This window comes from Pelodiscus sinensis, chromosome 15, assembly GCF_049634645.1.
Source record: "Pelodiscus sinensis isolate JC-2024 chromosome 15, ASM4963464v1, whole genome shotgun sequence".
In the NCBI taxonomy this organism is placed as follows: domain Eukaryota; kingdom Metazoa; phylum Chordata; order Testudines; family Trionychidae; genus Pelodiscus; species Pelodiscus sinensis.
The window spans coordinates 8,620,552-8,647,800 of record NC_134725.1 but is presented as its reverse complement, the minus strand read 5'-3'; the positions used below and the strand labels follow the sequence as shown (position 1 = coordinate 8,647,800).

Below are 27,249 nucleotides of genomic sequence, written 5' to 3'. Positions count from 1 at the left end.
ATGACATCACTGATTCTGAGAGTCTAGAAGGAGGTTAAGACTTTGCTCTTAAATACTCCTGTTTCTCCCAAACGAGGCAACAGCAGACACCAAAATCCATCAGGAGTCATTCGCTCACAGGTGAATGCCCCAAAACCAGTGTGATGAAACATTTTAATCTTGGCAGGAGAGGAAAATCCTAGGGCCCTCAGAAGTCTCTCTCGGTCAGTTAAATAACATGCCTGCAACTGTTTGGTTAGAAAAATCCACATTTTAACAGACTCCCATGTACAAAGCAGTCAACACACAAACTTTGACTAATCACAGCAACAAAAGGACAATTCTTTCTTTCTTTTTTTCTTTTTTTAAAGGGCAGGGGTCTGGAAAAAATACAGTACACTAATGAAACAAAATGCAAAAAAATACAAAAAAATAGAAAAAATGTATTTACAAGTGGTACATTACTATGATCAGAACGCACAAAGACAACTGCTGCTATAATACATGCATTGGGTCAAGAAGGAACTACTAAAAAACCTGTAAGAGAAGTTCATTAAAAAAGAAAAGGGTAAGGGTTTAAACTTTTTTCTTCCCTAGTTTGCTACATTGATCAAAAATCAAATACTCCCCTAAAGTCCATGAGTACAATCAGTACAAATACTACACTGGTTTTTAACTGTGGGTTCAGCTGTGGAGGGGGAAAAAGACAGCAGCTTATCGTAGAGTCATATACAAGAAAGCCATAGTAAACTGCTCTACATGCTAAAAATTACAGCAAGCCCCTGACTGCTACATAGCATGATCTTAGCAGGTTTTCTTTTTTATTTATTCATATATATATCTATACGCATGTGTATGTATATATATGTATAAAAATCGTGTGCCCTTGCTCACTGCAACATGACATCTGGGTGGAAATGTAACGCGCTACAACAAATTCTTATATGTATACTGCAATAAGTCACTCAATGTCTGTGGATTTAATAGGTCACCTCACACCACAGGAAATATTTAATAAATCAAAAAAGAATATAGCGATAGAGTTTGTCTCCATTCTCTCCAAAACTGAAGTCCAGCAGGAAACTGGTCCCAAAGTATTTGGGGGCTCTCTGAAGAAACTCCAGTTTGCTTAATTGTTTTTTCTTTTAGTGTTCACAAGTTTCTGAACGACTTTATGCCGTTTTCAGTTTAAAGTCTGTCTCCTCCTCTCTCACAAAAAGTAACAGTCTGGTACTAATCCATAAAAGAGGGGGAGGAGCAGTGGAAGGTGGCTGCAGTTGCACAAAGTGTCCCCAGTTCCACATCTGCAGGGAGAAAAGGAATCCAATGGAACTCCAGAACCTTTGTATTAAAAAGAAAAAAAAAATCAAAGTCCATAAACTGGTATCTTCCCGAGTACCAGTCCAGCTTTAGGAGACAAAACCACAAGTTAAGAGAAAAGGACCAAGGCAGAAGTTCCAGTCACTTTCCATGTATTCCATCATACTTCCAGGAAACGGGAACTGCTGGACTTGGAGTGGAAAGGTTCAGACCACATGCGACGCAGATCACCCTAGACAATGTTAAGAAACAAAGAAAGCTCTTCAGAAACAGTCCAGAAATTTCAGCAACTGTTTAAGTCCTCTGTTTTAGGTGTCATCTTAAAGCTGGGGTGTCAACATGCTAGTCATGAGCCACATGTGGCTATCTGGCTGGTTGAGTGTGGCCAATTTGGCTACTGCTTCAAAACTAGTTGAACACTACAGTCTTAAAGAATATTTGCTCTCTCGCTGTTAGGAAAGTCTATACTCTGACACAATAAGGAAGAAAATCCTTTCTATTCAGAACAAAGACTTGTGTATTTTTAAAGCTATTCCACCTGATAGATATTTCTGCCGAGAAAATTCAATGGAGAGTGATATAGGGAATTCTGCTTTTGTTGTGCCAGACTGCTTGGAGAAACAGATTTGCATTTCAACAGTCTCTCTAAAACTCAAAACTTCCATTTTCAATTTAAATTCCAAGACTAGTTTCTGGAAGGAAATTGAAGCAGGAAGAATGTGCTCTTCCTCCACATTTAGAACTTGTATTAATTCTCTCATGATGAACAGAATACAGACAAACTCACTAAGCCAGGTCTTGTTTAGATAGAATGGCCCTTACTACTTTGGAATCAGATCACATGATGGAAGTTTAAAAATATGATTAATCCTATGTCCTAGATAGGAAATCTACTCTTCACAAAACAGTTTATTACCATTATGCTGCATAGCTACAGCAGTGAGAACCCAACTCTTGATCATTAACATCAGTGATACAAACAGCATAGCACATCATATCATATCCTTAGAGCAGGGGTTCTCAAACTTTGTGATACCACGTTCCCCCATTAAGTTGCTCGTGACCCCCCTCTAAGTTGCTGCAACCCCCCTCTAAATTGCTCGCGACCCCCCGGGGGGTCGGGACGCAGAGTTTGAGAAACACGGCCTTAGAGGAATCAATGCAATAGAACCTGCTTCCACATTAACATTGCTGCAGCTTCCTGTGCAGGATCCACAACTGAACTAAAACTTCCTGCAGACTATTCGTGCTAATCTCACCTTTAAATAAGCCATGGTGAGGAGTGGCAATAAAGTGAATGGTACCAAATACAGCAGGGCAGGCTGTGCAGCCCGGTGAATTCGAGAAGCCACTGTTGCAGTTAATAGACCTACAAAGAGTTTAACAAAAAAAATATGGTAAGTGTCTACTGGTAACATATGATGTTTTTACTTTTTTAGCCACATCTGGATTCCTCCTTCACAGTTCTGTTACAGGAGAAGCATTAATTAGGAGCCAAAAGACCTAGGGTATATTTCTATCTTTTCTGTGGACTGTGTTTAGCTGCGAACTATGTTGTGTGTGCCTATATTTCCCAACATAGATATGAAAAAATTACATAAAATAATTATTTTATTTAAAATTATTTTAAGATGAGACTTGGTTGTAACCACAATTTCAAGATTTAACAGTCCACAGGTTAACCTAACTATAGCTATAGTCATTAACAAAATAGCTGGAATGGGCTGTTGCACTTTCCAGGATATTAGTCGAGGTTTTTAACCTGGAAGCCTCTAGACTGAAACAGAAGTAGTTTGAGGGTAAAGAGTTCTCATGTCAGGAACCATCTCTCAGGAATTTGTCTGAGGGAGCTCGGGTGGAAGGGAGTGGCTTTTGTTTTGTTGTTTTGTTTTTTGGTAGGGAATGGTCATTCCTATCCATTTTGAAAGAACTGGAGGAGTTAAATTAGGTGCATGCGCCTTGAGCTTTATGGAAGAATTTTTCAAGGGGGGGGAGGGAAACCTGCTACATTACAAAAATAACTCCGTAGTTTTACTATTTTGAAGTTCCTACTTTTTCTAGAAGTGTTACAGGATCACGAGTCAAATACTAAAAAGTGTAACAGATGTAGAAAGTTGAGATAGAAGGGCTCATACAGAAATAAAAATTATACAGCTGCACTCTGACCAATCAGAGATTCTTTTCCAGATCCCATATGCAATGCAATTCATCTGGAAACACTTGCATTCTCTCCATAGCCCTGGCCTCAAATCCAATATCTTCCCACGACTGACGTAAACGGTCACAAACTCCTCCTACTCTAATTCAAGCAGTTATTTACAGAGAAAAGGAGATTTTCCCTCAGGTCCACATCCCAACGTCCAAGGAACTTATCAAGGGGAAAAAATAGGAAGTCCTTCATAACTAGTTTCATTATCTTGTAACCTAATACGACCAGCCAACTCCTGTAAGAAATGCACCTGCTATTCATTTTCTTACCTACAAAGTATCCAATGAGCGTGCAGTGAAAATAGGAGACCTTCTGCATACGTCCAGAGATGTTCCCAGGTCCTGGAGTACCACAGGAATCACTGCTGGCTTGTTTTTTGTAGTTGTCATAACGTAGGACAAAGCAGAGCAGAAGACCTGGCATCACAATGTCTCCAATCCCCAACATAGAGAAGTGGCTGCCTGTGGAACTACATAACAATTTAAATAGTGTGCATGTCCAAGACATTGGATGACCAAATCTCGACTCCTTAATTTCTTCTGTGCTTCTCTATATGCCACCTGGCATGACTGATCTGACTGGCAGAAGAAAATTGCCAGCTGGCAAAGAGACCTTGTGATCCTATGTGATCCCATCATTTTACTGCAGTATAAGGCACTCTGAGTTCTGTTTACTCTTTTGGTTCTGGAGGGTCAGATTTCCTGACAATAAGAATCTATTGCTTCATATCAGAACATCCTAATTTGTAGCATTTCAGCCTTTCCAGTTGTGAGAAACCCTGATAGTACTTAGAAGAAATGCATATCAATATTTTTTGTGGCATCCAACCAGTGAGTGAATTTCAGATGCTTCACTCAACTTTTTCTCTTATTTCTATTTGGAATTAATCTAATGTTTGTGGGAGGTGTTGGACAGTGTTGTCAGCTTAAATTACAGTACTCATTGTCAGCAACAGCAAAATCTTCCTCATGCTGCCCCGCCAATACATCCCAATCCATGCTGTGGAGAACAACTCGAGCATAAGACAACAATTCAATTTATGGTGTAGTCAAACCCCTGATCTCATTTTATAGAGACCACTAAATATTCGTCTGATACTAATGGATTTCAGCTACTTCCCAAATACGAGCCACTAACCAAGAAAAGTGAAGTACAGTTTAAGTAAGTCAGAGAAAAGGACAGCAAGCTGAACAATTTTTTAGTTTCCTCTTCTTGGGGGTAGGGACTGGTTGTCTATGCCTTCAATTACAATATACACGCTGTTCAAAGGAACTGTCTTATTGGATCAGACCCAGGATCTATGTTGCAGTAGGTAGATGAGGAATACATTCTTATCTCTAGTAGTTAATAGATTTGTTAAGTCCTGGAACATGAGGTTTAACAGCTTTTCCTAAATTCTTGTTAATTAATTAATTATAGCAACTCTACATATTTTTTATATCCATATAAATAGCTAATCCCTTTTAAAATCATGATAAAATCTTGATCTTAACTTCCTGACGCAGGTTCACAATTTAATCACATGTATAAATGTATTTCCTTTTATTGGTTTTGAATACAGTTTTCAAATAAGGGTGCACCACTGATTTATGTAAAGACATTTTTTTTTTTTGTATTTTTCATGATTTCTTTCTTTATGAATCCTAAAACCTTGCTCACTTTTTTGACCACAGCTTGCAACGAGCCACGGTCTTCAATGAGTTGTCTATACTGATACCCAGGTCTCGTTCAAGCATCATTTTAGGACAAGGTTTAGAACAGCAATTTCAGAACACCTTCAATATCTACTTCTAAAAACAGCAAATCCTAGAACACGGGAAGAGAATCTACTTAAGTCGTGGTTCTAAATTACACACAGAAGTTGGATTAGGAAGTAAACAACTGAGCCATTAAAATATATAGACCACAATTAATTAAGCTCAATACTTTGGAGGAAGTATTATACCAAAGAAAACAAGCTACACAACTCAGTTCTAACCCTACTGCAAGAAAAACAGATGTAGCAGTTTCAGAAAGTAGGCAGAAGCCTAAAGAAAAAATGGATAAGACAAGAAAAATATGATTAAACGGTTAGATGCAAGATGTTATTCAAGTTACACAAAACATCCTAAAAAAAAAGGGGGGGGGGGAATCCAGATGATATATTATTGCAGATTACAATTTTAAAATAAAAATTGGAGAGGTTATGAAAAATTTTGAAGACCAGGACCAAGAATTCTGAAAGTTGTCAAGAAATGAAGTAGCTGAAATCCCAGAAACAGGCACTCTCTTGACTACTACACCAAAGGACCAGAGGGCAGCAAATATAATTTGAAGGAGCCATATGGAAAGACTGTGAGCTTGACAGGCTAATGCGCCTTTACTTCAAAACTTAGTGAACTGCTAAAAACAGTAATTAAGAAAAGAATTAACCCCCCTAGATGATCATATACGGGTAAAGCAACCTGACTATTGCAAAAACAGAATGTCTATAGTTTAGAAAAACTGTTTGAGTAGGTCAAGAAACATAATGGAAAAAAGGGTAGGAGCTGATTGATACTGGAACTTTCAAAAGGAGTCTGAAAAAATATTGTACAAAAAGGTAACAAGCATGGGAGGAACAGAGCTGGGTACTGTGATGATTAGAAACCAGCCAGGACTGTAGTGTCCAACCAGCCACATTGTTCAAAGCCAACTAGCCATACTCAACCGGCCAAATAAGTATATGGTAGTTTGTGGCTAGCATGTTGGACGCCATGGAACCAGGAGGAAATAAATAAATAATGGGAATAAATGGTCTATTTTCAACATGGAAAAACATTAGCAGTGGTGCTGCCAATTCCTCATATCACATATTTTCTCACCAGATGTAGTTTATTTAAATATAAATGTAATATAGATTAATTCAGTATTTTAACACATTAAATGCATAATTATGTATTATGCTGAAGACCTGGCTAATGAGTCAAAAAGTTAAAGCAGGAGATTTATTGGTGATAATAATTTAGATTAGTCAAAACTAGGGAAAACTGAGGCTCTTCGGAAGGGACCTAACAAAAACAAGGTGAATGAGCACCATATTGGCAGATGAAAATGAAAACAAAATGTGACATTTACAGAATGAAACAGAACAAACCAAAGCATAAAATCATAGAACACTGAAACTGGAAGGACCTTGAGATCTTCATCAAGTCCAGTCCCCTGCACCCATGGCAGGACAAAGCACCATCTAGACTAGATCCTCCCAGACAGATGTCTATCCAAACTGCTCTTAAATATCTCCAGCGATGGGGTGTGCACAACCTCCCTAGGCAATTTATTCCAGTGTTTAACCACCCTGGCAGTTAGGAACTTTTTCCTAATGTCCAACCTAAACTTCCTTGCTACAGTTTAAGCCGAAGGCTTCTTGTCCTATCCTCAGAGGCCACAGAGAACAATTCTTATTCTTGCTTGTGACACCCTTTTAAATACCTGAAGACTGCTATTATGTCTCCTCTCAGTCTTCTCTTTTTCTAAAATAAAGAAGTCCAATTATTTCAATCTTCCCTCATAGCTCATGTTTTTTAGGCCTTTAATCATTCTTGTTGCTCTTCTCTGGACCGCCTCCAATTTTTCCACATCTTTCTTGAAATGTGGTGTCCAGGACTGGACACAATACTCCAAATGAGGCCTAATCAGCACAGATTAGAGCGGAAGAATGACTTCTCGTGTCTTGCTCACAACACTCCCCTTAATGCATCCCAGAATCATATTTGCTTTTTTGGCAACAGCATCACACTGTTGACTCATTTAGCTTGTGGTCCACTATAACCCCTAGATCCCTTTCTGCAGTTCTGCTTCCTAGACAGTCACTTCCCATTCTGTATGTGTAAAATGGATTGTTCCTTCCTAAGTGGAGCACTTTGCATTTGTCCTTATTAAACTTCATCCTATTTGCCTCAGACCATTTCTCCGGTTTGTCCAGATCATTTTGAGCAGCCTCAGACCACAGGGAGCTTGGACCCCCACAGACAGGGGCTGCTGGCTTCCCATATTGCTGCCTATCAAAGGCATCAGAGTGGGGGAAGGGAGTTAGGGGAGGCTGCCACGAACCAGCCTCAGCTCAGACCTCCCCCCACCACACAGGGACTGCTGCCTCTGTATCAGAAACAGCAGTGCAGGGCAGCAGGTAGCCAGCCTGCATGGGGAGCTGTCTGTTTTCAACTGGCTCCCCTCACAGACTGGCTCCCATCTGGCACCCAGTGCTGCTGCCTCCCAGGGAACTGGCTGCAGAGATCACAGCACAGCCTCCTCCCCAGGAGTGGGGATGGCAGCCCCTGATGGCCCAGCTCCCAGGGAGACAGTTTCATTGCATGCTCTGCAGAATAAAGCTTATTTAAACTTAAATAAGCTTTACGCTGCAGAGACCTCACTGTGTGTAACCGCTAAGATTTTTAACAGCTACAGAGTTGCCTTTTTCGTCCATGTTTCACCCTAGACATTCACACCCCTTTCCAACACAGCCTCGCTGTACTGCTCTGCCCACCCTAGACACCAGCACATTCTTCGCTCCTGATGCCCAGCTGGGGGCCACTCCCCCGTCTCAGACCCTCACATCTGACCCTAACCCTCAGTGGCCCCTCGGTCCTGACATGCATGCACTTGTTTCTATCATCCCAGAGCCCAGGAATCTGTAGGGAGAGAAAGCCTGATGCTAGGTACCGGGGTGCGGTTTTCTGCATGCTGCCTTCCTCCTTCAGAGCAGGGATGTTCAATATCGGTTAGCTGAATAGTCAATTAGCCTCATGAATTCTTATTGGTTACTCGACTATTATAGTCTCCGGGGGTGGGGCCAGCAGCCAGTGTGCTCCCAACCCCACACCTGAGGAGCCACTGCCACTTCACACTGCTGCCTCTGCATCAGATACTGCAGCATGCAGTGGCAAGGGGACCTGGCCGCGAGGAGAGCCATTTTAAAAATCAGCTCCCCTTGTGGACCAGCTGCCTATCGTTCTGTGCTGCTGCCTCTGATACAGAGACAGCAGCAGCATGGGGTAGTGGCAATCCCTGACCGGGGGAGAAAGGATCTGCGTTCCCAGGGCTGGAATGAGCTGGAACTGAGCCAGGCTGCCTGCCCACCTGGCTCCTAATACACTTCAAATGGAGGGCTGTAGCAGGGGTAGGTCCCGGACCTGGCACAAGCTAGGACTGAGCTGCGCTGCTGGCCAGCTGGCTAAAAATGCGCTGTCGGGAGGCGTGGGATGTGTGGAAATGCATGTAGTTTACAGCATAAACTGATAAGCTTTTGCTTATGGGTTAATTGGTTAATCAACTACACTATTACATCTCTACTGCAGAACATGCTGGGAGCTGCAGCTGCTGGGAACCCCTCCACCTCCCTTCCCTTCCCCCAGACTTGTCTTCAATTTGCAAGGTGGACTCTGGTGGACAACATCTCTGCTGTCAGTTTCTGTGGGCAAAAAAGGAAATTCTGCATGCCCATTATTAAACTCTGCATTGTCCTGTGTTGCAGGATTTCTACAAGTAACAATTGAAGAGAAAGTGACCAGGAACAGGAGCTTATGTCTATAAACTTTTGCAGCCTCACTGCTATCTTTTGTTCTGTAGTACAGTATAAAAGTTGCCACTCTTACCTTGGAAATACAAGTTTGCCGGGCAGTGACAGGCGGGGAACATCTCTACCTACATTTGGTCCCAGATGTAACTTCCGCGATAAAACATCAAGGGGATTATCAGCTGGTTGTGTGGCCACTTTCACCATAACATTGCTATTAAAGATGTAGGCAGAAAAAAACACCTAAGGAGTAGAAAAATAATTACAGACCAAGCAAACTTCAACTAGAAAGCAACTCAAATATGTCATTCTCCCTGGTCACTCCTCTGGCTTCTGCTCTGTCCAAGGGAAAAGGAAATACATATATGGGAACTGCCTGTAGGATGGGGAAATAAAAGCAAGAGTTGCAAGGGTTTAAATAAACAAAATTTTGGTTGCAGATGTTCTCAAGAAGACTGAACATGACACTAGCATACTAGAATATTAATGTTAAATCACTGGTTGGGCACTGAGGCTGTAGAAAGCTAGAAAGATTTGGGATGTCTTCTCTTTGAACAGAGGCACTCAGAGTTTGCAGTTTTCCATTCAGGAACAAATAGCATCTTATAATACTAAACCCCAGCACTTGTTGGCAAATAGTTACCCTGAGCCAGTAATTAAAACAGTTAGCTATTAATGCGGATTGGACACCAACATTTTCAGCACTGTTACAAACGTGTGTTAAAAAAATGGTAACAGAGCCGGTGTAACTAATCTGAAAATGATCTTTTCCCCATGTATACCAGCAGATAAACCAGTTTTGAAAATTGCTTAAGGATCCCAATGTAGGTAACCACATTCAGTAAGAGACTGGCTTCCTAGTGTACACGAGGCTTCACTGTTGTTTAGATATGTTCAATCTGGTCTGCAGCAGCAACACTGTTTTTATTTTCCAGTCTGTTCTCTCCCTCCCACTCCCCATAATATGCCATGATTGAAGCATGTAACAAGTTTTCTGCATCCTACTGCACACTTTTTAAATAAGATTCAGAACTAGCCAAACTGAGTTAATCTTCTGGCTTTGACAGAGCTCAAAATTTTCTATGTTCAGTTTTGTTTTAGTTGACAAGAATGAAAGGGCCAATTATAATATGAAAAAAGGAGTTTTAAAAAGGAATGGCGACTTACCCAAAAGACATCATAAATTAGTAACCCCGAAAGCAGCAAACAGGAAACCTTGAGGCTCGGCAGCCGAACAAAGGCAATCATTGCAACACACAGGCCCATTGCCAGAGCTACAAAACGATAAAGTACATAATTCGTTTAGTATTCAGAACTTCAAAACCAGGTAAAGAAAGCTAATATATGCAGCTAGATAGTCATCTAGTGCATAGTAGCGATGTTAAAATCCATTTATTCACCTACATTTGTAACCACTTAAAATGGAGCCACCTGCTCTCCCTCTCCCTGCACTGCTGCCTCTGTATCAGGGCTCGCTTAAAAGCCAGATCCGTGCAAGCACTGGCTCCCGCATTTAATACAGAGGTAGCAGCATGGGAGAGTGGAGAGCACATGTGTAACTATGCACTTTAACCGATGAGCCTAGGCTTGTGGGTTAACCATGTACGCATTTACACTTTCACATCCTTAGCACATACAACACTAAGATCCCATGGTCTCTTCTCCCAGAGCTGAGATGATAGGTAGAAAATCAAATATTCAGTATTTATGCTTGACAGACTACAAATACTCATAGTAACAGGCATAGGGTATTCAGAGCCATCTCACATAACTAAACTTCAGTTATCTACAACAGGGTCGTGGACCCACAGGGTATGCCCTACTGCAATCAAAAGTATGACTGCAGCTCAGGCAGGCATTCCCATGCAAGTTTTAATGTAGCTAGCACATCTAAAAATAGCAGGGAAGGTTTAGTGGGCTGTGGCCCAGATCAAGACACAGCCAGCGATATGAAAACGTACCTGTGTTACTAGGGGGACATATACAACCTTCAACGGAGCCCATGGCACTTTGCCTTCTCTATTTTTAGCTACGTTAGCTTGACTGAAACTAATACAGCTATGCCTATACAAGCTGAAATCTCCACTTCAATTGCAGTGTAGACATACCGCACAATGTCCGGAGCATTAATGATTTATCATCATATGAAATCTTGGTTATTTAAACTTATTCAACTTCTCCCCATAATGCCTGATTTTCTAAAATTAGACAAATTATTGTGACATTACAGTCATGAGTTAAAATTGGAGACCTCATAACAAGAATGATGTCAATGGCATTCCCTTTGACTCCTAATAGTTTACATGCTACCATCTGATACATCATACATACATACTTCCCAAACTGGACATAAGAGTGTTTGTTTTTTTAAAAGTTTGGGCTTTTCTTTAAGAAATGCACTGGGCTGAATAACTGAAAATGTAAATCTAAACTTAAACTTCAGGGAAATTAAAAACTAAGGCAGGGTTACTCCACCTTCATCTTGATTGCAAAAAAAAGGGGGGAGATGGAAGGGGGACATTTAGAGAACTGTAACATACAGACTGTTCAGGATGAAGCACTGGAAAGTGATGAAGTAACCAGCTACTGGCTTTGTTCAGTGTCTTCATCTTGTTATCCAATCCAAGAAGGCAATATAGTCGAGAAGCAGAAAGCTACAAAAACTACTCTCTCTCAAACCGGAAAGCAAATGTTTTCTCAAAGTAAGAGAAAAAATGTGCATGTGTTCTGTGGTTGGTGGGTTGGCAATCGCAAAGAAATGGAGAGGAGGCATTCGATCTCCTGCAAAATATTTGAATGGAGGAAAAACTAAGGATCATCACATCTTTCTGCCCTTCTGTTATCCAAGCATTGCTTTCACTTCTCTGAGCAGGTTCAATTTCAACCTCATGTATGGAAAGTCCAAAACTTGTACAATTAATAAGCACTTTAATCAACGTTCATTCTGGGATCTCAAAGCATTAAATTCTAACAGCTGTAATTGAGCCTCATGAGGTACACAAGACATTAGACAGTTTCACTGAAAAGCAACCACTACAGATATGGACTAGCAGTTAATAGGACACAAACATCCAAAGCTATTTAGAAAAGGAAGTAAATACTGCTGACCAAATTAAAATACAGGAGAAATTTACACAGGAGGACTATAATTAAAGTGAGAACTTGACTAAGTTAAGATACATGAATTAATATCATTGTTCTTGCACACAAAGCTGCAAGTTTTCAGTACAAGTGGTAAGCATCTTGGAATCACATTTAATCTGAAAGCACAATCTTTCTAACAAGATGCTGGAACAATGGCTCAGTACTAACTCACAAGAAATACAGCAACCAATGCATTGCCAACATGATTTCCCACAACACTCAGGGGTTGAGGTATCTTTTAGCTAAGTAATGACCTATTTAGCTTGTGAAAGCTGACCGGGTCTAAATAGCACAACGTGGTATTGCTGAAGGCTTTAATAATTAAATTAACCAGATAAAATATATCTGAACTATTGTGGCATAAACTGCAACTAAAAACAAGCAAATTTCTGAGGGCTAAACAATTTGACACATTTAAGCATCAAAGAAACATCATGGATTCAGTAACTGACATGACAGTAAATACAAAAGAACATCCTGTCTTAAGTCAGTTAAGAGATTTACCTAAAGCCCAGGTTCATATTAGGCTGTCTATTTTGAAGAAAGGATTTCAGCTTATGATTAGCCTGAAATGGAAATAATGCCAGAATTTATTCTTAATGTTTGTTATTCATCTTTATCTCCCCTAGTGTGGCCAAAATGCAGGCATTCATGTATGACGCCATGATTAAAAATGCAGAAGCTAGGAAAGGAAACAAAACCCGGTTCCTGAATTAAGGCTGAAATAGATCTTCATAGATTAAGACCAGACAACATGTTAGTAAATTATGCAGCTATTTGGGAAACATTGTTAAGATGTTAAAAATGCTCTCACTGTTGTGTCTCCAGAAGGTGATTTTTGGCGACAAAACCTGGTAGCGCAGACAAAGCCTCCTATTGGAAGCCTTGAAGTCCTACCACTTTTCCGTCCTCCAGGCAGTGACTAAAGATGAAGCAGCCCAGGAGGGCCCTACAAAAGGGAGCTGCCATGCCAGAAAAAGGTCCACCCCTGCTGGAAGTAGAGAAGAGCAGAGGGTGCTCCTGAATGGTCAAAGGGAACTGCAGTACAACACTCAGTGCTAGGAAGGACTAGGGAACCAAGGAAGAGTTCCTGGCAGCTGCTGGGCCTGAACTTAGAGAAGCCTTGAGCTAAGGGTAAAGCATTTGTGAACACTTGGGCTGTGGGGAAGTTGTCTAGGGAACTGAAGGCATTTTTGCTAAGGGGACACAGCTGCTATTCTTAAGGTCCCTAGGTTAGGATCTGTATTACGTGAGGGGTCCAATTCTCCCCCACCGGCTTGTGAGGAAGGTACTATAACTGTACAGCAGAAAACTCCCAGAAAGGAACTGTACTGTCCATAGATCCAACTGGACAGCTAGGGTTGGGACAGAATAGACTAAAAGAGCAAAACCATTGTCTCCAGGAAGGAAACCTGCGGATATAGCCCAAAACTAGGGCTAGTGCCACTTTAAAGAGTGCAGATGCATCAAACTGGGGAGGTGGAGGAGAGAGAGACTTGCAAGAGGTGGGTGCCAGGTCAATGCAGGGACCGATTTTAATTATTCTTAGACATGGGGATTTGTTAGACAGTGAATATGATTCAAGGATCCTTAAGAACTTGGTGTGCACTTCATTTAGTAATTTTTGTATAGATTGTTAAATTTCATAAATATGGCAAAGTTCCTAAGATCCCTATTTCCGCAATTAGAAGGGAGACAGTTTAAGCTTTGTTACAACACAGCAATCTTTCAATCACTAGTTCATCAAACTGCTGTGGTTTGAAGGCTGGAAAGCAGAAGCCACAGAATATTACATAAAGTGGCAGATGCAATTTCCCCTCTACCTTCCCATGAAGGAACAACTGGTGGTCACTGAAAGAAACAAGATACTGAGCGTGACTGAAGTTTGCTCTTAGTGAGGTAAATCTTATGTTTCTGGGAACATTAGCAGAAGTTTCCAAACAAAATATTAAGTCTATTCTGCAGAGAATTTGAGTTAACCTGGAGCAGAATGCCTTTAAATTACCTTCTACTGAATTCCCTCAGCATAGCAAAGTTCCAAAATAGTTCCTCATGTTCAAATCCTTTACACTCATGATGAAAAACATTACTGTCTATAATCCACTGTGTTCACATTATCCACCTCCAATTGAGCAAAAGAATGGGACGGTTATTTCCATACGTAAAGAAGTATATACTCAGGCACTTACCATGTTATATTGATTAAATCCTCAGTGCATTTTGCCATTCAAGTAAAAACAGAACCAAAACATTCCCAACATCCCATGATGAGAAATAAGCATTTTAAAAACCACAAAGGCATACCATGTGTCAAAACAATCATCCTGGGTAGAACAACTTCACTTTCTATTATATAAAGTACCCCTGAACTTTGTGAACAGCTCAGCCAGCTGCCCATGGAAAAAGATGCCAGTATTCATACAGTGCTGGTATGTGCTGGCAGGAACTACTACAACCTATACTTTGTAGGTACTATAAACTGGTTATGAACGCAAAAGGCTCTATGGCAGATGCATAGGGAGATATTATTGGAGTTCAAAACACCACAAGACAAATTGGATGTTTTCTCCCCTTTTCTCTGTCAAACCAAGACCAATGGCCTGGCAGACTGAGGAGAGAACAGACTTACTTTCTTCTGGCAGAGAAACAAAAGATCAACTGTCCGGATGGGAGGGGCAAAACCAAAATACACAGAGAAAAAGCCACTGGTAAACAGAGCATAAAAGCAACAGAAAGAGTCCTGAAGCATCTTAGAGACCAATAAATATAGTCTCTCATGAATTTTCATGGATACAACCCCATTTCATTAGAAAATAATAGTAACTGCTCTTTTTGCATGCTTTACTCAGCATTATTTCTGCCACCTTACTTGTCAGACCCTTCCCTGCTCAATATTACTCACAAATATTTATTTGGATTTAAACATCCTAAAAAAGGCACCTCTGCATAAATTTGAAGCACTCTTGACATAATTCTGATACATTACACTGGTCAATTTCCTGCATAGACAAGACTTTTGGGGCTTTATAAGGCAAACATACCACCTTGAAATCTACCCAGGAATGTTTAGCTGGCCATTGCAGATCACAAGGTAATACTGTATTGCACATTCAAGGTGAGCTTCTCTAGAACCCCAACACACTTTGCCATCTTACGTTTCAGGTCATTTTAAGGTATAGTCCAAAGAAAAGTGAGTTTCTCTAATCTGAGATGACAAAAGGCAAAGATGATACATCAAGTCTATAGTCAAAGGAATTATTATAACTTTGTGGCCATACATCTGATTAAAAAGCTGTTGCTGCTACCTGATCTTCTATTGGGAAACTCCCCTCACCTGCAAACATATTTTCCCCCCAAATACACTCATCACATCATCTTTTCTGGATTGAGCATCAATTAATTCTCAATGAGCCCCATCCTCATGAGCAATCAGACTAACAAAGATCCAGGATATACAAGGTGACTAGACACTGAGAACTGTCATCACAGCCTTTTCAATAACTGAAGATGGGACAAAGCAATTGTCAGACTGTCAGTATCAAGCGATGGTTTCTTCAGCAGCTGCTGCATGTGTTTTTTTTTAGCTGAACTAAGCTGTCTGTATTCCTCCAAGGATGTGTTAATGATCTCCAACAATACAGCCCAATACCATCCCGACTGTACCAGCTAGGAAGTACAGCTGACCCAAACACAAATCGTAGCACAAAGTACTGTCAACAGCTCAGGTACCTTAGAATGTGACACCTGACAAAATTGGGAAGATACCCCGCTGCCAAGATTCCCACTGAGTTTAAGTCATTTTATCTGTAAGTAAGAAAATTCGTCTCTACAGGAATTTCTCTTGAATAAGCAGCTCAGCAGGAAAAGCTCAGCTTACCCAAGCTTATCCTTCTTGAAATTCCTCCATTGGTCCCATAAATCCCCAACTTGTTTCATAAGAGATCCTATCCACACAACTCTCCTTGTCACTGAGCGCTGTCAGCCTCAGCAATAAGCAAACTCAATGCAACTGGTGACCAGGACAGTCAGACCAGTCCTGGCTTTCACTCCATACAGTGGGATCAATAGCCATCGTGGGCCAGATGTGACGGTGGGCGCAGGGCTAAGGGTAGAAGGGGCAGGGCTGAGGGCAGTCATCCCTTAGCCTAGCCCAGGGGTCTCCAACCTTTTTAACCACAAGATCACTTTTTCAACTGAAGTGCAATGTAAGATCTACCTCAAACCCAAATACCCTTGCCCGGCTTCCTTCCCTCCCCTTCTTTGAGGCCCTGCCCCTCCTCCACCACTCCTCCAAGGCCTCACCCTGCTCACTCCATTCTCCTTCCTCACTCCTTGCACCAGGTGGGGGTTGAGGGTTGGGATGCAGGCTCTGGTTTTGAGCCAAGGAGTTTGGGGTGTGGAAGGGTCTCTGGCTGAGTCTTGGGTGGGGGACTGGGGTCCATGAGGGGTTTCAGGGTACAAGCTATGGGAAGGAGTTTGGGTGCAGTGGGACTCATGTCTGGGGCAGGGGGAGGCTCAGGGCTGGGACCGGGGTTCAGGAAGCAAGCTCTGGATGGGCACTGTTTAATTGAGATCAGATCTGGGTGGGGTTAAGGCAGCTTACTGCTGCCCTGGCCCGGCACCACTCTGGAAAGCAGCTGGTGTGTATAGCAATGGCTCCATGGCCACATGTGCTGCCCCTCATCTACAGGCACTGAACCCACAGCTTCTACTGGCCACTGATCAATGGGAGCTGCAGGAGTGGTACCTGAAAGCAAGGACAGCATGTGGAGACCCCCTGCTCTGCCCCTCTCCGGGGCTACAGGGACATGCCAGCCACTTCCAGGAGCAACAGTTACCACAGGAATGATTACTCCAGCCATGACAGGTTAGGCATGTTAGAACTCATTCCTCAACAAATGAAATGTAGGCATAAGAGAGAAACGAAAGTTATGAAATGCACAGACCACTCAAAAACCAAAACTGACCCACTTTGCAAGCAGCAGAAGTAACAACCATCCCACATGTGTGTTGGGTCGTGAGATGAGGGAAGGACAGTGTGTGTTTGTGAGGATGACAGACACACACACACACAGGGTGTGAAAGTGACAGAGATTTGCATTGCCAAGCTCCCTCTATCCCCTTCACTATGTGTGGAGATCGGGTACAGGAGTGGGGGGAGGAAGGACACCCTGACATCAGCACCCTCCCCCCCTTTTCCCTCCCATAGCCTGCACAGCAAGCAGGAGGCTCCCAGAGGGGCAGCTGCAAGGGCAGGAACAGCATGACAGTGGGTAAAAAAGCAACTGAAGTGCCAGCGCTTAATAGCTTCCTGGCCAAACCAGTCAGGATCCCCTGTCAGAGGCTCCAGGATCTACCGGTAGATCATGATCTACTGGTTGGTGACCACTGGCCTAGCCAGACCACGGCACCCCCTCCCCTCTCAAACCCTCGGAGCCATGCCAATTGCCCCTCTGCATCCCCACTATCCATCAGCGGGCCTGACTCCATCCTAAAACTTACGTATAAGATTAAGAAACTAATCCAGTGCTGAGGTGGGGCATCAACAATTCATGCTGGATGCTAGTATTGCCCCAGTAATCTTTCTTTGCTTTCTGCTGTATTGAGAACTTAGCCAGAAAAGGATCACATCTCCCCAATATGTGCAAAACTGGAAGCTTCTCTCCTTAATAAGGAACTGTAACTTTATTGACAGCATATAACACAATGGGGACTTGGATATAAATACTTCTGCTCAATCAGCACCAACTTGTTCTAGAGCGAATGCAGCAGAGAGAATCTACAGTCTAATTCACTAAAGAAACAAGAGTTCTTTCTGCTTCCACCAACTGGCTAGGCAGCAACAGATTGTTCAATTAGCATGTTCAATTAGCACGCGGCCTGTTTGTGTGCGGCCCATGGCGTGGTTTGGGTTTACAGTGGGCTCAACACGCAGCCTATGGGTGGGTGAGATCCTTTGAACATGGCCTCCACTGGGAACATGCTCCACAATGGTGAGGTGTCTCCCAGGCAGGGAGAGCAGTGAAAGACACAAGTGGGCGGGCTGGCTGGAACAGATGGGTACAGTAAGCGTGCATTTCTAGTCCCCAGCAAGGAGGCGTTGGGAGCACGAAGACATTGTGTGAAAGATATTTGCATATACATTTGCATGTATATGCAACCACTGCTAAATTGCAACGCTTGGCTGAAAGTATCATTGTGGCCCTTGGGGCTTCCAAAGTTGAAAAGCCCTGCATTAGCCAGTCATCATAATTATGAACCAATAGAATCAGGTAATCTAAAAAGGCAAGTCCTTATGAGACAAATACAAGAACATTTAGAGCAGTTAAAATGGATAAAATAAGCTATTTAATGTCTGTCCCCTTTCTTATCATATCACCTTCTACAGTTCCAATTTCAGATAGCTTCGTTCTTCAGATTACTTCTCAGATGACCAAGTATAGTTTAGCAACTTTTGCCTTGAAGTATGAAACAAGTTATATCAGTGATTTCAGTGAACAAACCTGAATACAACTTCAATCACCTCATGCTTTCTCATTAAAAGTCTGTGGATGAGGTTTTATCTTTTGCCAGCAGTACGACAGAAGGACAGCATCCTAATACAGCTGGTCCCCGAGTTGCAATGGTTGACTTACAACCGTTCGCAGTTACAACTGTAACTGTAGTAAACGGCGGACCCCGAGTTATGAATGTGATCCGCTCTTACAAACAGCATGGTCGCATGTAACTCTGTGGGGGTCCGACTTACGAACCAACCAAGTTATGACCAATTGCTTGGTCCGTAACTGGTTCGTAAGTCAGAGAGAGGCTGTATTCATTTTGCATTTGAGGATGGAAGGGTTTAAGTGTCTTGACCTGTAAGTCCCATATTCTACATACCTCAGTTCTAAAATAATCAAAATAAACTGAAGAAATCAGTTAGGAATCAGAACTAATATCGAGAGATGTTAGAAATCCAAGTGCTCTTCAGCTGCTTTCTGATCGAGAAACCACTCCATCAGATGAGATTTAGGGGATGTAATCAAAGAGGCAGAAATGAGAGTTTAATCTTTTGTTTGTCAAGGTATTTAATATCTCTCTACCAGATAAACTGTTGTTATAAGCATATCTTCTTACTGTTTTACAACATATACTTACAGAGATTAAATTGTTTTTTTAACAACAATTCACCATGATCTAAAGTAGACGGTGCAAGAAGAACTCTGATCTGCAGAAAGCTATCTGGACATAAAGAGCTGCCTTAATTTTCAACTGCTAAACTGCATTTAATGTGTCTATTGATATTTATAGCCACCTTTCTAGCATTATTTTTCCATGTAACCAATTGCTGCAGTTTCCACCAGGATATTATTCTGTCATGGATGTGGAGGGGTTTTCACCAGAGAATCACAAATGGGAAGAGAGATGTCTATTGAGATGTGATCCATGCCACAAAAAAGTTTGAGTATTCATTTTAAAACTATGAACAACGAAATCAGGTCTACCAGCCTGAAGACCTTCTGACCCTTTACTTGAAAGACATCTCCAGGAGCAGGAAAGGTTCATTAAAAAGTTCCCATTCATGGACTATCATGAAAATCTGTATAATTTACTCAAAATCAGAGGCACTGAAAAAAGATCCTCCAAGAATGTAGGAGGAAAGAATTGTGTCACTTGTTTATTTAAGCAGAAATCTCACTTTAACTATTAACACTGAGGCTACCACTTCACCATTTCTGGCCAGACCAGCACAAACACCATCTGCTGGTGCAAGACAGGGAAACAACTCAATACATCCCACTTCCTCACACAGTAGACTCTTTCCATCACTGTTAGAAACTAGTCATCTCCACTAGCTCACAAGGATTTAAAGTGGCTTGTGCCACTGCCTACTGGGATAGTTATTACTTGGTATCCAGGAGTATAAAGGTGCTCTTGGTTAGACCTGTTAGTTATAAAAATCCTGTTTTGTAAACAGACAAAAAAAAACCCACAACATTATTACAATGTAAGTGAACAACTCCAGCATCTGTACAGACTCTCCATTAGCTTGCCACATATTTTACAAAGGTTTGCCAAGTGCTGTCTAACATTTTACTTGTATGACTCAGGAATGAATCAAACTGCTAGCAAATTTCACCAGGATCCTGGCTTTGGCAGTAAGTATATCAGCTGGAACTTGACCCATAGTTCATATTCTTACCATCCATGAGGAGCCAGTGGCCAGTTAGGACCCAGATAAGGACAAGCATAACAGACAGGGAGAATGAGAGCAGCTCAGCAGCAGTGAAACGTCCACAACAGCCAAAGGAAATCCTGCAAACAACACACCATGTTAGTTGAAAGATTTAATGCTTTGCATTTAAAGCCCAGAAAAACCTCTGGCTCTGTTTGGACAAGGCTCATGTGTAGTATAATACTCATGAAAGATACCAGAATTAAAAAGTAAGTTCTCTTTGCCATAAAAAGGTACCAAAGGCAGCAACAATAAAGGCACATTTAAATAGCTAAATGATGAAGTGGAGAGATGAAAGTGTTATTCTATGTCAGTAAAAGTTTATTTAATTTAAAGCAGTTTAAATCACCTATTTAAATTATGATTTAAATAAGCAATCAGGAAACCTTGATTTAAATAATCGTTTTAATCATGTTTTACATTTGCATATAGTATTTTCTCAAAGAAAGTTTATTCTCATTGGTTAGTAAATATTAAAACATGTTGATCTGCAACTAAATATAACCTTTACACTGAATTTGGTGCTTCATTTTCAAGTAGATAGATAAATGTGTGTGGACAGTGTAAGCAATTATAACATTTAATGTACATTTATTCAGATGATAAATTTTACTTTTTGTGTGTTAGAAATTGGTAACAATACATTTTATATTTACTAGATTTACTTTTTACTTATTACTTATTAGTATCTACTTGGACAGAAATTAGAATTTACTTAAAATACATGAAGAAAATATTCTCTCTGCACATGCAGAACAAAAGAAGATTTATTTTCAGTGTCAAAAGCAGGCTTAGCACCTCCAACCAATGCTTGCTCCAGTTGCTTGTCCAGTGACTACCACCAAGTCAGGCATCTAACTTACTGTTTATTTTAAAAAACAAATTTACGATACTAAATTAAAATATTTTAAAACCGGGCCTTAACATAGGTTGTCAATTTCAAGAGAGGCCTATTTTTAAAAAATAAACTGATTTAAATAATAAAAGTCAGCAATTCATATCCATCCTGGTCTATGTCCATTTAATTATTCGCTCTTTCACGAGACTCACAGGAGATCTGACCGTCAACTCAATATGATGCTCAATATGGTGGTTTTGCAGTGTGGATACTGTCCACATGGCCTGCAACTCATTTTAAACAGGACAATAAACAGCTGTCACTCACGCTGAAGTACCTATTACATGGTCACCAAAGTCTCTGAAACACCTAGACTTAATTACCATTACGCAACCGTACTAGCTTTATATGAAAGTCTAACACCAGCTCCTAAAAACAAAGTGAAATCTCATCCAAAGCAAGCCAAACTTCGAAAAGACACTGAAGAACACTAATCTCTTGCAATGGTATCACATTCCCTACGCTGGCAAGCGTGTATGACAAGCAGAAATTGTGCTTCCTAGATTTAAAGTGGGAACACAGTTTTGGCAAAGAGCACCAGAACTATGCAAACAATTAGCACTGAAGCCCTGGGGGTTAGTAGCAGTAGCAGAAACTCCAGATTAAAAAAAAAAATCTCATTGAGGAGAAATAAATGCAACATACAAAAGATTTATCAAGTCCTTACTTGTTTTGAGGAGAACAAGGTCGTGTTAAATACTGGCACATTGGGAGCAGAAGGAAAGCAAAGGCTATTGTTGCAAGGACTAGAAAAAGAGAAAATGTAACATTAGTACATTCAGATCCATTTTCTACTGTGTGCACACAGCTCCCAGTTTGAGGAAGCTTTGTGACAATATCTTAGTATAACATAATATAGCATTATTAAAAGGGAAAACAGATTAAAGCTAAGATTTTTTTGCAGGACTTCTATAAATAAAATGTAAATAAATTTACACTTACATTTATTGTCAACTAAAATTATACAATTAAAAAGAATTTCAGAGAAAAATATACAGATTGAATTTTTTTCAACAATCTTCATATAACTTGTGGGTTTGATCAAAGAGACAAAATATTGTGTCCAATTACTCCAGGCAGTCAATCAAAAGAAAAAAAGATACATCACAATCTGGTTATGAAACATTTCCAAAATACTGCATCATATCAAGAGGAACTACTCTAAAGCCCCCATCCTCCTAACATGGAAACACATGACCTTCCCTAGTCCGGCAAAATCCCTCATCCAGAAACAGTTAGATCCTGAGGGTGCCAGACCGGGAGGTCCAACCTGTACAATTTAAAACAAGAATTAGAATTCAAAAACATATATCAAATGTTATAGTAATCTGTAATTGTATTTTAATCCATATGTTTTGTAATTTACCATATATAATCCACATGTTTATGTATGTTTCCAACAAACCCACATTTTCTATTTTATCAGCAGAGCTACCAAAGTTTAGCTATTGATATGTCTATATTTGTAATACATTCATTTTTCTCCCAACATAACACTCTCTTTTAGCACAACAAAATCTAATTCAGGATCAAATATCTCAAATAAAAATATGATTCTATAGCTACAAAGTCACACACAATTACATTATGATGTTTTAATAAATGAGGGAATAGGATGCGTAAAGAATGATGCGTCAAATACCACTTATGCAGATTTTAAAACTGCTGTGTCAAAAGAGGATTGCAACAGCAATGGGAAGAATCTCTTCACCTTACAGCATAAGTCTGCTATCCATTAAAGTGATGGGTATGTCCTATATTTCCCTTCTTTAAGCACCTTTTGGGACATACACATCTTAATTGGAAGAAGAAAATTAACAAAAAGATTCTCTCACGCACACATCAAATCAATACAGTAATGTTTGAAAAAAACAACTAAAGGAGGTCCTGTTGCAACTTCCTACATGTTAAGTTTCACTTAATTTTGCAGCTATTGCCATATAATTCAATGTAATATTACAATTGTAAAATTATTTAGAGTGGAGACTACTTAATAATACCCATCAAAAAGCGCTAATTTGTAGCAGTGGGCTCACAGAAAGCAGTTTTGGGGAAAGAAAGATCTAAATTTCTCCACCCTAATCAAGATCTCCATGTTGATACACAGTCTTAGTAGCAAACTCTGCAACATAAGGAACAGCATCCTCCATATGGCAAGACCAATTAATAGGACAATAACCCCATCACAAAAGTAAATGGCTTCAGAGAAATTATCCCAATACCACTAGGTTGATTTAGCAAGAAGAAAACAGAAGGATCTGTCACCAGCCTTGCCTTGCACTCCTAAACATGATAAAGCCTACCTATACATTAAAGATGATGACAAATTCTGCAAATAAAGTGACAAATGTCAAAAAAAATCGGAAGTTGAAAAAGGATTAACATGCTGCAATAAAATTACACAAAAAAAGAGAGCAGTAACTTACTACAAGTAGAGCTAACAAGAACTGACAACTAAGAAAAAGGGTTTATGATCAAGTGCCATTTAAAAAGTTACCTAATACTGTAAAAACAGTTTTAACTGATCAGGTCACAGAAGGATTTTTTTTCCAACTTCCCTCTCTAGAGAATCAGGTAGAAGAGAATAACTTTTATGGTGTGTAGAATATTCATGGCTCTACCACATGGGAGCAACATGAAGCACCTTCTTAGTGATATCATGATCAGCAAACAATATACTGAAAGAACTTCACAAGTAGGACCAAAAGGCCATTATGAATTTCTTCCTGCAGTCAGAGTGTTGACAATTGCTGCATGCAAAAATTTAAGCTAAAGCAAGAGCAGACTAAAGGGTGAAAATGTGAAGAGGTGGCACCGCTACAGTACTTACAATTTTTAAATTTTATTTTCTATGATTACCAAGTAAAATTTTTATACACATTTTTTCAAATTGTACAAAAATCAAATTCATAGAAATGTGTCATCAGAAGGGATTTGGACAGGTCTTCTAGTTCAGTCCCAAGTGCTGAGGCAGGACCAAATATACCTAAACAAATATACCTGGCAGGCATTTGCCTCATCTGTTCTTAAAAATCTCCAATGATGGGGATTCTACAACCTTTCTTGGTAGCCTACTAAAGAGCTTAACTATCCTTATAATTAGAAGGTATTCCCAATATATAACCTCAATCTCCCCTGCTGCAGATTAATTCCATTACTCCTTGTTCTACCTTCAATGAACGTGGACAACAAATTATCACTGTCCTTTTTATAATAGTACTAAACGTATCTAAAGAATAATTGGGTTCCTCTCCACCCACACCCCAGTCACCATCTTCAGATTAAACATGCCCTATTGTTTTAGTTTCTCCTCACAGGGCAGGTTTTTTAAATCTTTCATGTTTGTTACTTTCTTCTAGGAAAAATGCAGACAAGATGGAAAGATTCAGAACCAGACTCACACTCCAAATGAGGTCTCACCAAATCCCAACAGAATATGTCAATTAGTATCCATACCTTACATGACACTGATGTTAACACGTCTGATTGTAACCTTTATTTTAATTGCATTACACTGCTGACTCATTCAATTTGTGGTCCACTGTAACTCTCCCTCTTTCCCCCCCCCCGCCCATTTTTCCACAACAGTACTACATCCTAGCCAGTTATCTCTCATTTTTTACTTGCATGTTTCACTTTTCCTACCTAAGTACAGGATGAATTTCCCTAGTCCAGCACCCTTGGGACCCGAGTGGTCTTGAACAAGAGAGTTTGCCACAGAGGTGGAGGTCAATAACAGCCCCTCTTTTGCTTCTTGCTGAGGGCTCCGCTCTGGCCACAGCGCAGCGGCTGGCACTGATGGAGGGGATATGGGGCACTTGGGAAAAGAAGCAACGTGGCCTCAGAGCCCCACAGTCAGGAGCACAGCCCTGCCAGGCTGTGCTCCCAGGCCCCAGCGGTAGGGCTGCCCTTCTGGCCCCCGGCTATGGGGCTTTGCAGTTGCTCTGCCTTGTTCTCTGACACCTCCCTACCCCTGTCATCATGCCTCCACCCTCCTTCTTTCCCTGAGCTTGAATACTGCAAACAATTGATGTCATGTCCCCTCAGTTTAAAAACTAATCATTCATAACTACTCTGAGTAGTGTTTCAATCACTTTTGCACCCTTCTTATAGTAACACTATTTAAACCACTCTACCCTAGTTTGCTCATGAGACTGTCAAAAAGCCTCAAAAAAATCAATACTACATTATATATACACACACGTCTTATCTATTAAGTCTACTGCTTCCTGTCCCCATCTACTAGCCAGTAACCTTGCCAAATAAGGAAATTAGGTTAGTGTGGCGTGATTTGTTCTTAATAAATCCATACTGGCTGGGTATTCTTATAATCCTATTGGTCTTTAGATAATTACACACTGATGTTTAATCACTTGTTTCAGTATCTTTCCAGATATCAAAGTTAAGATGACTGGTCTAGAGTTCCCTGGATCCTCTTTATTCCCCCTTTTAAAGGCCGATACTATGTTTATGGTTCTCCAGTCCTCTGGGACCTTACCCACCCTCCGTGAGTTCTCCAAGGCCACATGTATACATATACAGAAGGTCAAAGAGACACAATTCCAGCTACAATAACTGCTTAGCTGGAGACAACATACCTTAATTTGAACTCTGGCACGGTCTCCCAAGTGGGAGGTCAATGGGAGCAAATGCTCCCATCGACTTCCCTCACTCCTTGTCATGTCAACAAGGGGCACCCTTAACGTTTGATTTAGCAGGTCTTCACGACCACAGCATCGATCTTCCAGCAAGTGAAGATGTGGCCTAAGATAATGCCTAGTGAGGCTATTTCAGGTAGTTCCATTTTATGGTGAATTTTCTCAGGTTCTGCCAACGTGAAACATGTCTAACTTAATTAAATATTCTCTTTACCTGTTCTTTCCCTATTTTGGCTTGCATTCCTTCTTCCTGTGTTGATAATATTGTGTTAAGTATCTGGTCACAATTTAGCTTTTTGATATCATGCATTATCAACTCTCAATACTGCCGGTAATCACCTTTCCTCCTTCCCCACTATATGGAAGACCTACTCATACATTAGGAGCAAGAAGATGAAAGTATCTATAGAATCTCTTCTTATTGTTTTACTGCCCTTGCTTGATGACACTCATTTTGTGCCTTAGCCTTTCCAGTTTTGAACCTACAAGTTTATACTTTTCTTTTGTCCTCATTTTTAGCAAGCAACATATCCCATGTTTACACTTTTTGGTTTTCAGGTGTTTAGAGTTTCCGATGGAGCCGTACTAGCTTCTTACTATTTTCCCCATCTTTCCTTTGCATCCAGATATTAGGCTGTTGGGCCTTGAACATTAAAACCAGGGTAAGAACAAAAACAACAGGGAACAGACCAAAAGAATGACCTGAAATTAAAAGTACTGAAGAAAAAGATAAAAATGTCTGGATTTTGAAGCACTTCTACACACGATTATAGGCATTACTTTATAACTCACATATACATTTTATTTCTAAAGCGCATTTCACACGACTCAGAAAATTGGTCAATTCCATTCACTCTTAAATATATCTATTCTGTAAAAAAGTATGGAAATGCAACCTTTCAGGATGATCAGTCATGTTTTTCATTTCCTTGCATCACACTACCCATACCCATAAAAGCATTTCAGTACTTAGCGACAAGACTCAAAATGATTAACATTTCCTGTTTGAGACTGACGAACATAAATAGAAGAAAATAATCACCTGCTGTGCATATCGTAAAGACTACTTGAACAGAGTCAAAGAAGAAGAACATGACTAGGAGAGAAACAGATGCTCCAATGGGAAGGAACAGTGCTTGGGTAGAATCGATGGTCTGGATACCTGCAGAAAAAAAGAACATAAGAGGCTTCATTTATAGAATTTCTCAGCAAACATAACATAGTATCTTATTTAGATCCTCTCCTGGTCTGTTTTGTAGTCCATTTCCCATACATAGCCAAGGACTCTATAGT

At 40.5% G+C, this 27,249-nt stretch overlaps 1 protein-coding gene across 2 annotated transcripts in view; it reads right to left on the bottom strand.

Moving 5' to 3' along the window:
* Positions 1–230: 230 nt before the first annotated feature.
* SPPL3 (signal peptide peptidase like 3) overlaps positions 231–27,249 on the bottom strand; it is a 111,613-nt gene continuing 84,594 nt past the window's right edge. For both annotated transcript variants that reach the window (XM_075898071.1, XM_006114751.4), the window contains 8 exons: positions 26,999–27,118; positions 21,966–22,044; positions 20,368–20,480; positions 10,209–10,315; positions 9,121–9,284; positions 3,778–3,977; positions 2,559–2,668; positions 231–1,531 (listed from right to left, as the gene is read on the bottom strand). In XM_075898071.1, the coding sequence (XP_075754186.1) occupies positions 1,460–1,531; positions 2,559–2,668; positions 3,778–3,977; positions 9,121–9,284; positions 10,209–10,315; positions 20,368–20,480; positions 21,966–22,044; positions 26,999–27,118 (965 nt within the window). In that variant the 3' untranslated portion in view covers positions 231–1,459. The remainder of the gene's footprint in view (positions 1,532–2,558; positions 2,669–3,777; positions 3,978–9,120; positions 9,285–10,208; positions 10,316–20,367; positions 20,481–21,965; positions 22,045–26,998; positions 27,119–27,249) is intronic.